The sequence below is a fragment of the Dreissena polymorpha genome, chromosome 1, assembly GCF_020536995.1.
Source record: "Dreissena polymorpha isolate Duluth1 chromosome 1, UMN_Dpol_1.0, whole genome shotgun sequence".
In the NCBI taxonomy this organism is placed as follows: Eukaryota; Metazoa; Mollusca; class Bivalvia; order Myida; family Dreissenidae; genus Dreissena; species Dreissena polymorpha.
In genome coordinates this window covers 71,983,815-71,998,761 of record NC_068355.1, presented here as the reverse complement: position 1 = coordinate 71,998,761, position 14,947 = coordinate 71,983,815, and the positions used below count along the sequence as shown (strand labels likewise).

General features: G+C 38.0%; 1 protein-coding gene and 1 long non-coding RNA gene across 2 annotated transcripts in view; one reads left to right on the top strand and one right to left on the bottom strand.

Moving 5' to 3' along the window:
• LOC127834742 (uncharacterized) overlaps nt 1-14,947 on the bottom strand; it is a 74,800-nt gene that overhangs the window by 36,848 nt on the left and 23,005 nt on the right. The gene's annotated exons all lie outside the window — the stretch shown is intronic.
• The window catches only part of LOC127834587 (AP-1 complex subunit beta-1-like), a 37,451-nt gene that overhangs the window by 13,084 nt on the left and 9,420 nt on the right, over nt 1-14,947 (top strand). Inside the window, exons 5-12 of the mRNA XM_052360589.1 lie at nt 559-804; nt 2,812-2,936; nt 5,096-5,231; nt 6,259-6,413; nt 6,674-6,980; nt 10,050-10,226; nt 11,903-12,016; nt 14,012-14,271. Coding sequence (XP_052216549.1) covers nt 559-804; nt 2,812-2,936; nt 5,096-5,231; nt 6,259-6,413; nt 6,674-6,980; nt 10,050-10,226; nt 11,903-12,016; nt 14,012-14,271 — 1,520 coding nt within the window. The remainder of the gene's footprint in view (nt 1-558; nt 805-2,811; nt 2,937-5,095; nt 5,232-6,258; nt 6,414-6,673; nt 6,981-10,049; nt 10,227-11,902; nt 12,017-14,011; nt 14,272-14,947) is intronic.

Here is a 14,947-nt window from a genome sequence, read left to right as displayed (position 1 = left end):
ATGATATCTTTGATGAATCCGAAAATGGTTAAGTTTGCTTAAAAAACATGGCTTCCAAGGAGCGGGGCATTTTTCCTTATACGGCTATAGTAAAATCTTGTTAACACTATAGAGGCCACATTTACCTCCGATCTTCATGAAATTTGGTCAGAAGATTCATCCCGATAATATATTGGAAGTGTTCAAAAATGATGCCGGTTGGTTGAAAAACATGGCTGCCAGGGGGCGGGGCATTTTTCCTTATATGGCTTTAGTAAAACCTTATTAACACTCTAGAGGTTTATTTGTTGATCTTCATGAAACTTGGTCAGAAGATTTGTCCCAATAATATATTGTTATCTCAGGTAAGCGACTTTGGGCCTTTCAGGCCCTCTTGTAGTGATGTAATTTCTCCTTTCAGGGGTGTGATTTCTTCACCTCTCAGGTGCGTGATTTCTCCCCTATCAGCGGATTTTCTCCTTTTCAATGATAGTAATTCTAAACATTGCTATCTAGATATATTTACACAGCTAACAGCATATTTATGATACATATTTATAATTGTCCGGATTCTTTTAGGATTGTGAAGACTCTAACCCGCTGATACGAGCCCTGGCTGTGCGAACAATGGGCTGCATCCGGGTGGACAAAATAACAGAGTATCTGTGTGAACCACTGAGGAAATGTCTCAAGGACGAGGACCCATACGTTCGCAAGACGGCCGCAGTGTGCGTCGCTAAGCTTCACGATATCAATGCTCAACTGGTGGAAGACCAGGGCTTTCTGGACTTGCTCAGGGATCTTCTCTCAGATTCCAACCCCATGGTAAGTTTTTTTGTTAAGTTTCTAGTTTCACATAGGACATTTTCTTACAGATTGGAAGATAATAATCAGTTTTTGTTTTAGCTCACCTGTCACTAAGTGACATGGTGAGCTTATGTGACCGTGTGATGTCCGGCGTCCGTTGTGGGTTCGTGGGTGCGTGTGTCCGTCAACAATTTGTTTGTGTAGACAGTAGAGGTCACGGTTTTCATCCGATCTTTATGAAATTAGGTCAATATGTTTATCTTGATGAAATCTGGGTTGGGATTGTATTTGGGACATCTGGGGTCAAAAACTAGGTCACTAGGTCAAAAAAACTAGGTCACTAGGTCAAATAATAGAAAAACCTTGTGTAGACAATAGAGGTCACAGTTTTCATCCAATCTTTATGAAATTGAGTCAGAATGTTTATCTTGATGAAATCTGGGTTGGGATTGTATTTGGGTCATCTGGGGTCAAAAACTAGGTCACTAGGTCAAATAATAAAAAAAACGTGTGTAGACAATAGAGGTCACAGTTTTCATCCAATCTTTATGAAATTGAGTCAGAATGTTTGTCTTGTTAAAATCTGGGTTGGTATCGAATTTGGGTCATCTAGGGTAAAAAACTAGGTCACTAGGTCAAAGTTAAAAAAACAACTTGTGTAAACAGTAGAGGTCGCAGTTTTCATCCAAATTAATAAAATGTGGCCAGAATGTTAATCTTGATGAAATCTGGATTGGGATTGTATTTGGGTCATCTGGGGTCAAAAACTAGGTCACTAGGTCAAATCATAGAAAAACCTTGTGTAGACAATAGAGGTCATAGCTTTAATCTGATCTTAATGAAATATGGTCAGGATGTTTATCTTGATAATATCTGATTTTGGATCGTATATGGGTCATCTGGGGTCAAAAATTAGGTCACTTGGCCAATTCTAGTAAAACCTTGTGTAGATGAAAGAGGTCACAGTTTTCATCACGTCTTAATGAAATTGTGTCAGAATGTATTAATTGATGAAATCTGGCTTGGAATTGTATATGGGTCTGATAGAATTTAAGTTGATGTAGCAAGGTTAGTCAGGTGAGCGATTCAGGGCCATCATGGCCCTCTTGTTTATTATTGTGCTTTATTTGGTTAATTTATCCATTATATTATTTACTTCATAACATTTTGAAAGATAAAAAAAATTGCACTTGTCGTCTACTTGGCCACAGAAGTGTTGCTGTTGATTTGGTGCCATTGGGATGTTTAAAAATTCTTTTTCAGTGATCACCATTCTGTGTCAGCCTAAAGAAAATAAGTCATTCAGCCCTTGCGCACTTTAGTTGGTATAGATGTGTGAACCTCTAAGCATCTCTATGAATGTTTATGCCCCCGGATAGAATGATCGGGGGTATATTGTTTTTGGCCTGTCTGTCTGTCATTTTGTCTGTCATTCTGTCCCAAAACTTTAACCTAAAACTTTAACTTTGGTAAAAGTTTTGCGATAACTTTTGCAATATTGAAGATAGCAACTTGATACTTGGCATGCATGTGTATCTCATGGAGCTGCACATTTTGAGTGGTTAAAGGTCAAGGTCATCCTTCAAGGTCAAAGGTTAAATATATGGCTTCAAAGCGGCGCAATAGGGGGCATTGTGTTTCTGACAAACACATCTCTTGTTAAAAAAATAAATGGTTAATAGGCCACCATACAAAAAGAATTGTGACTGTTGTGGGTGGCACATGCAAAATTACATGGGTATATCATACCCTCAAAGCAATTTGTTTCCCTATTTTTGTCAAGCAGGCTTGGGCCCCTTAGTTATTGAAAAAATGAGTTGGGAACTTTATACAATTGTTATAAAAAAGGGGTCTCAAGCTGTTGAAAATTGTGAAAAACAAATAAGTAGTGAATATTTCAAAATTGTAAAAAAAAAATTGCAAACTTCTTTCAATTGTGAAAATTTAAGTTGCAAACCTCTCAAATTTGTTATAAAACAGACATTATCTAAGAAGGAAAAAAAGCTTTAATGTTTGGTGCCCTAGGTTGTGGCAAACGCGGTGGCTGCTATCTCAGAGATCATGGACGCCTCACCGAACGCTGCCCAGGTCCTGGAGATGAACTCAGGCACCATCAACAAGCTGCTAACTGCCCTCAACGAGTGCACGGAGTAGGATCTGCTTACTAGTTGCTTACGTGTTTTTTGAAAAGGACATAGATTAGGATTATGAAATTTGATAAACTTATTTAACCCTTACAGTGCTGGAACCGAATTTTGAAGGCCGTTGCAAACAGTTTGGATCCAGATGAGACGCCACAGAACGTGGCATCTCATCTGGATCCAAACTGTTTGCTATTCTGATAGTATTCTTTGGAAAAAATCAAAGAAAATGCTAATTTAAAAAATTCAGCAGACAACATTTTAGCAGATGAGAAATTACCCCGCATGCAAAGGGTTAAGTGATGAGAGGACAAGTCATAAGCCTTCATTTCTGAGATGCAATTATTTGTTTAACAAAGAGCTAAATTGTCTGGTAAATATTTGTTTTTGATATAATATTTGCTGTGTGAAAACGAACATCATTATGAAACATCAAAGTTTCACATATAAAAGACAATATGAACATTAAACACATTTTTAATTGGTGCGGAACTCATTTAATTGCATGCAATACTGTCTAAGCCTGGTTTGTTTTGTATTTTGAAAAGTTAAAATTGATTTTTTTTTAATGGTTTGTATAAGTCTACTTTAGTGCATGATTTAAGTTGCACATTTGACAAATTCTGTTGGGAGAGCTAGCCTTTCAGTGTGTTGTTTGCATTCAAATTTAGGGCTGATATTCAATCCCATTCCCAATGGAAAAAAATGTACATATTTTCCCCATATGGGACCTAGAAATTCCCAATTGTAGGTTTCCGAAAACATTTTTTTTTTAAATCTAAACATTTAGTTGATCTCCCATCCAGCTCTAGAAGTTGAAATTTAGTGAATATAATATTGAAAACACTTTTATTCTTAATATTAAAGCATTTATTAGAAAAACAACATCTTTAATTTTCCAGTTTTAGTCAAAAAGCCATGATTATTCCTCATCCAAAAGGACCTGGTCTCATTCTTAAAATGGGGTCAAAAACACACTGCCTTTTTAGCAAGACTATTATATATGAAATATATATAGTGGAGCTATCCTACTCACCCCCGCGTCTGCGTTAGCGTTCCCGTTTGCATCAAAATGTTAAAGTTTGCGTACCACCGCAAATATTTTTATTGTCCCTTGACATATTGCTTTCATATTTTGCAAACTTCTTTACCAACATGACCCTAATCTATAAACAAGAGCAGACAACTGTATCAAGCATTTTATAAGAATTATTGCCCTTTTTTCACTTGTAATATGCATATTACTTTAGTTACATTGCCATAACTTCTTTATTTATGATCAGATTTTATTAATACTTTGACATAACAACACTTACCTGAATACCACAATGGATTCCACCGCCCCAACCCAGAATTACTGCTTCCCCCCCCCCAATTTTTATTTTTATTTTTTCCTTTTTTTATTTTTGAAAGATCGCCTTATAAATGACCACACCTCACATTATACCTTACTCTCAACCCCCCCCCCCCTACCCTACCCAAAACAAATATTTTTTTCTTAAAACCTGGTTACAAAACAAAATAATATATTTATTTACTTTATTTTTGAAGGACCGTCCAAACTACCCACCCAAGCTATTGCTAGGGTTCAATAGATTGTGGAAACTATACCTGAACTATAACCTTGACCTTATTGAATAATTTGAACAATTCCCCTATGATGGCTTACATTATACTGTCAATCACTCGAATAGTCGAGCACACTGTCCTCTGACAGCTCTTGTTATTCATATTTCAATGGTGGACTGATACACGTAAAGTTGTTGTGAAGTTGTGCTGTGGACTCAAGTTTTAGCTATCCGAAGAAGACCATGATTAACACAATCATTTAAATTTGAAAAAAACAACAAAAAATTATATTACTTATAGGATTTACCACATTCTGCACTCCATTGCTACATAATATAAGTATTATAATGTGATGAGTCTCTTTTGGGGAAAAATGAATTGAGTGTAAACTGTCGTACAAGATAAGTCTGTGCAGTCTGCACAGGCTAATAAGGGACAATTCTGTCCACCTGAACTGTATGATTCCATAAAATGAGGAAGTGTTGTCCCTGGTACGCTTGTGCCTGCTACACAGGCTACTGTTGGATGACACTAAACGCTCTTGCATTAAGCCATGTTTTCCCAGAATGGGGTGTATATACTATCATGTCCCAATGCAGGTGGGGCCAGGTGTTTATTCTGGATTCCATCTCCAACTACACCCCCAAGGATGACAAGGAGGCCCAGAGTATCTGTGAGAGAGTCACCCCCCGCCTGGCACACGCCAATGCTGCAGTGGTACTCTCAGCTGTCAAGGTGAGTATCTGTGAGAGAGTCACACCCCGCCTGGCACATGCCAATGCTGCAGTGGTACTCTTAGCTGTCAAGGTGAGTATCTGTGAGAGAGTCACACCTCCTCACCCCAACTGGCACACGCCAATGCTGCAGTGGTACTCTCAGCTGTCAAGGTGAGTATCTGTGAGAGAGTCACACCCCCTCACCCCGACTGGCACATGCCAATGCTGCAGTGGTACTCTCAGCTGGCAAGGTGAGTATCTGTGAGAGAGTCACACCCCCTCACCCCAACTGGCACACGCCAATGCTGCAGTGGTACTCTTAGTTTTTAAGGTATCTGTGAGAGAGTCAGCCCCCTCCTGGCACACACCAATGCTGCAGTGGTACTCTCAGCTGTCAAGGTGAGTAATTGTGAGTCATCCCTGGCCTGGCACACTCCTACGCTTCAGTGTACTCTCAGCTGTCAAGGTTAGTATCTATGAGAGTCACCCGGCCTGGCACATGTCAACCCTGGTACTCTGATATGTTAAGGTGAGTTTCTGGGAGAGAGTCATGCCCCCCACCCGCGCCTGGCACACACCAATGCTGCAGTGCTACTCTCAGCTGTCAAGGTTAGTATCTGTTAGAGTCATTCCCGGCCTGGCCAACTCCAACGCTGCTGTGATACTTTCTGTCAAGGTGTGTTGCTTATTAAACATAATGAGAAGCTGCTTTATAGACATTTCCAGTTTTTGCCACTCTGATTTAGAGTTATTTGTCTTAATTGACCAATTTTCGTTTAATGCAGCTTAGCAAATGCTTAGCAATTTACCACATTTTGTTTAAAATTTGTGTAAATCAATCAATATTTACTTGTTATGATTTAATTTAAAAAAACAGGATTAACAGAATGTAATTGTATGTATAAAATTTCCTGGCTTTGCTGGAGCATAAGACAAAAACAGCTTCTTTTTTTTAGAGGAATATGTAAAAGGTATGTGACGGTGTAGCAATTTCGCGTCCATGAATTAATACTTGTATACACTAATGATGGCTGTGTTTTGTGTAGGTGGTGATGAAGCTGATGGAAATGCTGGACACGTCTGGGGAGTACGTCACCTCCCTCGTTAAGAAACTTGCCCCACCCCTGGTCACCCTGCTCTCTGCAGAGCCCGAGATACAGTACGTCGCACTGAGGAACATCAACCTGATCGTGCAGAAGAGGCAAGGCTCTCCTTTATCTGATCATAAATGAAGAAATGGGGGAAGTTTCTTGGCTTACAAGAGCCAAAGCTTTTTCAGATACATTAGTCCAGCAATGTTAAAATTGTAAATAGTTGTTAGAAATAATACATTTACAGCTGAACATATTTTGTGGTTTTTGTTATTCATTAAAAAAAATGTATTGTGGTATAGTTCAGTTGGGTTGAAATCGTCTACTTGTCCCCTTGAGATAAATTGCCATATTCTGGTCTCTATTGCAGGTCAGACATTCTGAAGAATGAAATGAAGGTTTTCTTCGTTAAGTACAATGATCCAATTTATGTCAAGCTGGAAAAGTTGGACATCATGATTCGTCTGACTAGCCAGGCCAACATTGCCCAGGTGCTTGCAGAATTGAAGGAATATGCCACAGAAGTGGATGTTGATTTTGTGCGCAAGTCTGTGCGTGCCATCGGCCGCTGTGCCATCAAGGTAGAGCCTGCGGCAGAGCGCTGTGTGAGCACTCTACTGGACCTGATCCAGACAAAGGTCAACTATGTGGTACAGGAGGCCATTGTTGTCATCAAGGTAGGATCTTGTTGTTTTGTATATTGAATGAGTAGGTACTCTGAGCTTGTTTTCAATATCCCATTTTAGGACATTTTAGAATCATAATATATTTCAAATCAAGTTTTCTTTTTAGCTCGACTAGTATATATGAAATATATATAGTGGAGCTATCCTACTCACCCCTGCATCGGCGTTTCCATGATGTTTCCGTTTCTGTGCAAATGTTAAAGTTTTCGTACTACCCCAATTATTTTCATTGTCCCTTGACATATTGCTTTCATATTTTGCATACTTGTTTACCAACATGACCCCAACCTGTAAACAAGAGCAGACAACTCTATCAAGCATTTTGTCATAATTATGGCCCCTTTTCCACTTAGAATATGCAGCAAATGTTAAAGTTTGCGTACTACCCCAAATATTTTCAATGTCCCTTGACATATTGCTTTCATATTTTGCATACTTGTTAACCATCATGACCCACACCTACAAACAAGAGCATACAACTGTATCAAGCATTTTGACAGAATTATTGCCCCTTTTATACTTAGAATATGCATATTATTTATAAATCTATGTTAAACTTTGTGTACTATCCCAAATATTTCCTATATCCTTTGACATATTGCTTTTATATTTTGCATACTTGTTTACCAACATGACCCCAACCTATAAACAAGAGCAGACAACTCTATCAAGAATTTTGTCATAATTATGGCCCCTTTTCCACTTAGAATATGCAGCAAATGTTGAAGTTTGCCTACTACCCCAAATATTTTCAATGTCCCTTGATGTATTGCTTTCATATTTTGCATACTTGTTTACCATCATGACCCCAACCAATAAACAAGAGCATACAACTGTATCAAGCATTTTGACAGAATTATTGCCCCTTTTATACTTAGAATATGCATATTATTGATAAATCTATGTTAAACTTTGTGTACTACCCCAAATATTTCCTATATAGTTTGACATATTGCTTTTATATTTTGCATACTTCTTTACCAACATGACCCCAACCTATAAACAAGAGCAGACCACTGTATCAAGCATTTTTACATAATTATGGCCCCTTTTACACTTAGATAATTGAACAATTTGCTTAAATTGCCATAACTTCTTTATTTATGATCAGATTTATTATTACTTTGACAAAACAACACTTACCTGAATACCACAATGGATTCCACCCAAACAATACCCCATGCCCCTAGCCAGAATCCCTTACCCCCCCCCCCCCAACCTCCCCCCCCCCCATTTTTTTTAAACATCATCTTATAAATTAGCACACCCCACAATATACCCCCCTCTCATCCCCCCTTCCCCCCCTACCCCCCCCACCCATTTTTTTTTTCACATCATCTTATAAATTACCCCACCCCACATTATACCCCCCTTTCCCCCCCTACTGCCCCCCTACCCCCCCCCCCCCAAAAAAAATTTTTTTTTCCTTTTTTTATTTTTGAAAGATCGTCTAATAAATGACCACACCCCACATTTTACCCCCTCTCAACCCCCCTCCCCCCCCAATTTTTTTTATTTTATTTGTTTTCCTTTTTTTATTTTTGAAAGATAGTCTAATAAATTATTGAATATGAACAATTTCCCCATGATGGCTTACGTAATAATGTCAAGCACTCGAATTGTCGAGCGCGCTGTCCTCTGACAGCTCTTGTTATTCCCCCTTCCCCGGTATGGTGGCATATAGCAGTCAGATTGTCAGTCTGTCTGTGCCGCATTCTGTTTCCGGATTTTTTTCCATAATGCTTCGATATATTTACCTGATTAAGGTCTGAAAGTCTACTGGCATGACTTATAGGTCAAGTTTGAGTTTGGTTCTCGTCTATTTTGGCAAAGTTTTGGGCCTTTGATTGAAAAAATTTCCCAACATTTAAAGTCTTCTGGACTATTTTGCTAAATGATTGCAGATATTAACCTGATTTTTAACCAGGTTTTCCGAAGGAAAAAACTGGTTATTAGATTGGCGAATGCGGGCGGGCTGGCTGGCTGGCTGGCGGGCGGGCGGAACAAGCTTGTCCGGGCCATAACTATGTTGTTCATTGTCAGATTTTAAAATCATTTGGCACATTTGTTCACCATCATTGGACGGTGTGTAGCGCAAAATAATTATGTCGATATCTCCAAGGTCAAGGTCACACTTTGAGTTCAAAGGTCAAAAATGGCCATAAATGAGCTTGTCCTGGCCATAACTATGTCATTCATTGTGAGATTTTAAAATCATTTCGCACATTTGTTCACCATCATGGGACGGTGTGTCGCACGAAAGAATCACGTCAATATCTCCAATGTCAAGGTCGCCACGACTAAAAATAGATTTTTTTTAAAAACAAACTTACAAAGGGGGTTAATTTTGTTTGTTCATTTCAAAAGTTCAGTTTGAGTTTTCTCCCTTTATGAGATTTTTTTTTCACAATGAAAACCTGGTTTTGTGACAATTTTGTCCCTTGTTGTGTGTGTTAGTCAATCTACAAGACTTACAGATGAAGTGTGAGTTTTGTTCTGGTCCATTGATTTTTGAAGTTATTGGCCTGGAATTTTATTTAACTTCATACTTCATACTGTTCCTGATTTTTTTTTTTTAAGTTTTGAGATGTTAACCTGATTTTTGGTATATGAGTCTACCCGCCATAGATATCAAGTTCAGTTTAGTTACGGTCCATTGTTTTACAAAGTTATGGACCTTGGACTTGTCTAGAAAATAACAGTTTTCTGCACCTTTTTGCAAAAGGCTTACCTGATTTTTTTTGCATGTGAGTCTATGTACATGACTTACAGATCAAGTTTGAGTTTCGTCCCAGTCCGTTGGTTTTTGACAAAGTTTTGGGCCTTAGACTTGGACTGAAATTTTTTCTCTAAAATGACACTTCTGGATTTTTTGCAGAAGGCTTTTAGATATTTACCTGATTTTGGTTTGTGATTCTACCTGCATGACTTGTGACAAGATCAAGGTTGAGTTTTTTTTACGACAGAATTAAGAATTTTGGTGAATCTGTGCTTAATGGATATGTAGCTTGTATTTAATTGCATAAGGGAATCTTGTTCACAAACCCTGTATGACTCCAGGATATCTTCCGCAAGTATCCCAACAAGTATGAGAGCATCATTGCAACCCTGTGTGAAAACCTGGACACTCTAGATGAGCCAGAAGCTCGCGCCTCCATGATCTGGATCATAGGGGAGTATGCTGAGCGCATTGACAATGCTGACGAGCTGCTAGAGAGCTTCCTGGAAGGTTTCCAGGTACTGATTGGGAATAAATTTGAGCGTTAATTTACTTCAAATCAGGAATATTATTATTGTTTAATTAATAGTTTTTGAATAATTATTAGAATAGCTCAAATACAACAGAAATTCATGTACAAAAGTAAAAAAGTAAAAAGATAAATAGAGCTTCAAAAGTATTTATTTTTACTTTAAATACTTCTATTGTCAGGGGTGTGATTTTTTCGCGGATCCGCGGATTTGGGCGGATCGGGTTGTCCCGGGGGTCACTTCTGAGATTCGCGTAAATTCGTTTTAAAAAATGTGGCGGAGAGGGGCTACCACCGATTCCGCGGGCGTATTTCATGAGCGGCCCGAAATATCCGCAGCCTGCGAAATCTCCGCATTTTACACTGGTAGATTCTGACTAAGCATTTTTAAAACGAGCGATATAATTGGCTTTCGTTTCCCAATCTTCCAATTAAAATCGTTTTCTTAAAATGTGTTTGGTATTTCTTAGCTGATTCGTTTGCAAATGGCGCCGTTGTGAAGCGAAAATTAAGATTATTGAAATGAAAAATAGCAATCGAATAAACGTCTGACATCACCTAGTCTGATAGGAATAATGAAATGTGTTTGTCAACGAAAAAAGACTACGTTTTAGATACAAGCAACAGATATTTTGTTAAGAAATGTGCTCAGTGAATTTGTGTCACGGAAACCAGTGTTTGCAAATTGGAGTTTAGTCTACTTGCGAAGTGAAACAATTCATAAGAATATCGTTCGAACATTGACATAGACAAACAGGCATGCCGACAAACATGATTTGATTTATATATTAGTGGGTCTGTGTATAATCAGATTCATATGCATATTCTGCTTTATTATGTTTGTCAAGCTGTTTAGTTAACTGAAATAGCATTGAACTGAGTGAAATGAAGATGTGAAATGCAAGATATTGAAAGGTAAACAAATTAAATATATTAATTTAACTCAGTTTAATACATCATTCACACAAGAAGAACACTCAAGTGTGTCTGTTTATATTAAGTCCATTAACTGTAATCCAATACATTGAAAAACTGCTGCTATTGATCACAATAAATACTGACTACTGTGTACTTTGCATCCTCAGTATGTAAAAAGTGAAGTTTAACAGGTTTTTATAAAGAAATATTGTTATGAAGTTCAAGAAGTTGTTTATTTTAATGTCTGTTTTAAGGTTTGTCATTGCGTTATGCGCGCCATTCGCGTAGTCAAAATCAGTCGACAGAATTTTCCTCCCCTCTGACTTTGCCTCAATCACACCCCTGATTGTAAGTAGTGGTAAATGCTTTTAGCATCAGCAGTGTTATTTCAGCGTTTAACTGTTAAATGTGTGATTGAAATTTTAAAAACATAGGATGTCTCTTAAAAATAATTAATACATGCCATAATGTCTAGCATGTTTTGAGAAAACTGGGCATAATGCATGTGCGTAAAGTGTCGTCCCAGATTAGCCTGTGCACAGGCTAATCAGGGACGACATTTTCCGCCTAAACTTGATTTTCGGTAAGGAGGGGCTTTCTTGAAACTAAAAATACTATAAAATCAGAAAGTGTCGTCCCTGATTAGCCTGTGCACAGGCTAATCTGGGACGACACTTAACGCACATGCATTAAGCCCAGTTTTCTCAGATAGGGGATGGGTTGTTGACTACTGGTGGCCTATTGCAGGATGAGAACACCCAGGTCCAGCTGCAGCTGCTGACAGCCATTGTGAAGCTGTTCTTGAAGAGGCCCACAGACACCCAGGAGCTGGTACAGCAGGTCCTCAGCCTCTCTACACAGGTACGTACACTTGAGTTGTGTTCTGGGACGACACTTTACGCTTTCATGACATTTTTTGTTAAATTGAAATCTCTTCTTAGCAAAAATCCAATTTAGCAGGAAAGTGTTTTACCTGATTAGCCTTGTAGACTGCACAGGCTAATCTGGGACGACACTTTACGCACATGCATTATGTCCAGTTTTTTCAGCACATGACTCACTTGTTCTCAAATATGGAGGGGTCAGTTTTAGGGATGGGAACAAATACTGAAATGATATTTGATCACTCGTTTTTATTATTCTAGTTTTTTTAGCTCACCTGAGCACAACGTGCTCATGGTGAGCTTTTGTGATCGCCTTTTGTCCATCGTGCGTCATCTGTTGTCCGTTGTGCTTTGTGCGGGGTCAACATTTGCCTTGTTAACTCTCTAGAGGCCACATTTATTGTCCAATCTTCATGAAATTTTGTCAGAAGATTGGTCTCAATGATATCTTGGATGAGTTCAAAAATGGTTACGTTTGCTTGAAAAACATGGCTGCCAAGGGGCGGGGCATTTTTCCTTATATGGCTATAGTAAAATCTTGTTAACACTCTAGAGGCTACATTTATTGCCTGATCTTCATGAAACTTGGTCAGATGATTCATCCCAATAATATCTTGGACGAGTTCGAAAATGATTCCGGTTGGTTGAAAAACATGGCCGCCAGGGGGCGGGGCATTTTTCCTTATATGGCTATAGTAAAACCTTGTTAACACTCTAGAGGCCACATTTATTTTCCGATCTTCATGAAACTTTGTCAGAAGATTTGTCAAAATGATATCTTGGATGAGTTCGAGAATTGTTTTGGTTTCTTTAAAAACATGGCCCCCAGGCGGCGGGGCATTTTTCCTTATATGGCTGTTGTAAAACCTTGTTAACACTCTAGAGGCCACATTTATTTCCAATCTTTATGAAATATGGTCAGAAGATTTGTCTTATTGATATCTTGGATGAGTTCGAAAATGATGACATTTGCTTGAAAAACATGGCTGCTAAGGGGTGGTGCATTTTTCCTTATATGGCTATAGTATAATTTTGTTAACACTCTAGAGGCCACATTTATAGTCTGATCTTCATGAAACTCGTTCAGAAGATTTATCCCAATAATATCTTGGAGGAGTTCTAAAATGATTCCAGTTGGTTGAAAAACATGGCAACCACGGGGGCGGGGCATTTTTTCTTATATGGCTAGATTTGTCCCAAAAATATCTTGTTATCTCAGGTGAGCGACTTTGGGCCTTTCAGGCCCTCTTGTTAAATATCCTTTTTTTTTTAAATGTCTGAACTCGTGAAAGTCTGAAACAGAGTACTGTTCCTGATTCCCACAAATATCATTATAGATCAAATCATATTTGCCTTGTATGCATCTTTTATATAGAGAAGAAAAAAAATCAATTATGAAAACTACTATGTTTGTAATTTGTCACTTAATGCATTGAGTGCATTAAATAATTGTGAATACAAGAGGATGGCATTGAGTGCATTAAATAATTCTGAATACAAGAGGATGGCATTGTTTATTATTTTGCTTAAGAGTAGTTATATTATAACTTTTTGATGGGTCTGGAATATAAAGCTTGTTTTGAATCAACCTTCTCAAGCCTAAATAAATATGTATTCTCTACACATGTTCCTGTCATTCTAACAAGTCTTTCCAAACATGTTTATTATTCAGACTCTTTTGGTGGGGTCTTAGTTAAAGGCTCTTGTAGTCAGTATTTATCAGCACAATTTAGGTGTGTGGTGAATTGTTTGTTAACTGTTTCAAACAATTTAAATAATAACAAGCAATCTTGTTACAATGATATGTCATCACAGCTTTAATAGCTTTCAGCACACAATTTTTACTTCTGTATCATGTATGTAACATGTGACACTTACACCCATGTAGCATTTAATTTGTAGTCATATAATGTCAAATGAAAAAGTTTAATTCCAAGGTATTGATGCTACTCATTCCCATATATACCTTCAGGACAGTGACAATCCTGACCTGCGAGACCGTGGCTACATTTACTGGCGTCTGCTCTCCACCGACCCTGCTGCTGCCAAGGAGGTCGTGCTGGCAGAGAAACCCCTCATCTCTGAGGAGACGGACCTTATTGAGCCGACACTGCTAGACGAGCTGATCTGTCACATCTCCAGCCTTGCCTCTGTGTATCACAAGCCTCCCAATGCCTTTGTTGAGGGCCGCGGTGGACTGAGGAAGGTGCTGCCACCCAAGTCAGAGCTAGGGTAAGGCTTTTACAGAGGTTTTCTTTTATGTGGAGATACAAGTAAAAAATTCTACTGGTTTAAGTGTCATCAGTGTATAACTGTATACTATATAGTTTTAGAAATGTTGATAGGTTCTTAATATTATTTAATCATGTTTTTTTTTCATTCCTCGCAAAAGGCTTTAATGATATAGAATTGGTGTTGACACTAAAGTTTTCAGGGCTTTATCTCAGAAACTATATAAAATACCAACATGAAATGATATCAATGAAAAGAAGTGTAATTCACAAGAACCATAACCCTACACTTTCTTTAATAAGAGTTATTGCCCTTTGTTTTGTTTTTTTGTATGTATGATGTAATTTTTTAGGGCTAAATCTCATAAAACATAAAAATTCATGGGTGTATTGATATTAATGAGGAGAAGTGCCATGCTAAAGAATCATAACCCTTGACCTTCTTAAACAGAGTTATTGTCCTTAGTTGTTTTTGTATGAATTAACTTTTCAGCACTATATCTCAGATTTACCACAAAGTTTCAACAAGAATCTACATGAATGTATAAGATATCCATGAAAAGAATTTCCATGCATAAAAACAATTACCCTACTCATTATATTTTTTTAAGGATTATACCATATATCAAGGGATTAGAACCCAATCGTAAAAAACTATTTGGTGGGGGATATCAGTT